Genomic DNA, 237 nt, shown 5'->3' on the forward strand with positions numbered 1-237 from the left:
CCGCTCTCGGGTCGCAGTGTGAGCCTCATCGAGTGCGGCCCGGTGCGCACCGCCTTCCAGGGGAAAGTCCAGGACGGCCTCGACGCGGCGCTGGACAGTGCAGACGCCCAAACCCGAGAGCTTTTCTCCCAATACCAGCGCCACTTCGAGCAGGTCTTCCGCGAAGCGGCGCAGGACCCAGAGGAGGTGACAGAGGTGGGTGCCAGGCCGGGCTCCGGGAGCGGGCGGCGCTCGAGT

At 69.2% G+C, this 237-nt stretch overlaps 1 protein-coding gene across 1 annotated transcript in view; it reads left to right on the forward strand.

Moving 5' to 3' along the window:
* Positions 1–237, forward strand: part of HSD17B1 (hydroxysteroid (17-beta) dehydrogenase 1) — a 2,181-nt gene that overhangs the window by 1,773 nt on the left and 171 nt on the right. The window contains exon 5 of the mRNA XM_015570578.1: positions 18–235. Within this exon, the coding sequence (XP_015426064.1) occupies positions 18–235 (218 nt within the window). The remainder of the gene's footprint in view (positions 1–17; positions 236–237) is intronic.

This window comes from Myotis davidii, unplaced genomic scaffold, assembly GCF_000327345.1.
Source record: "Myotis davidii unplaced genomic scaffold, ASM32734v1 scaffold1527, whole genome shotgun sequence".
Classification (NCBI taxonomy): Eukaryota; Metazoa; Chordata; class Mammalia; order Chiroptera; family Vespertilionidae; genus Myotis; species Myotis davidii.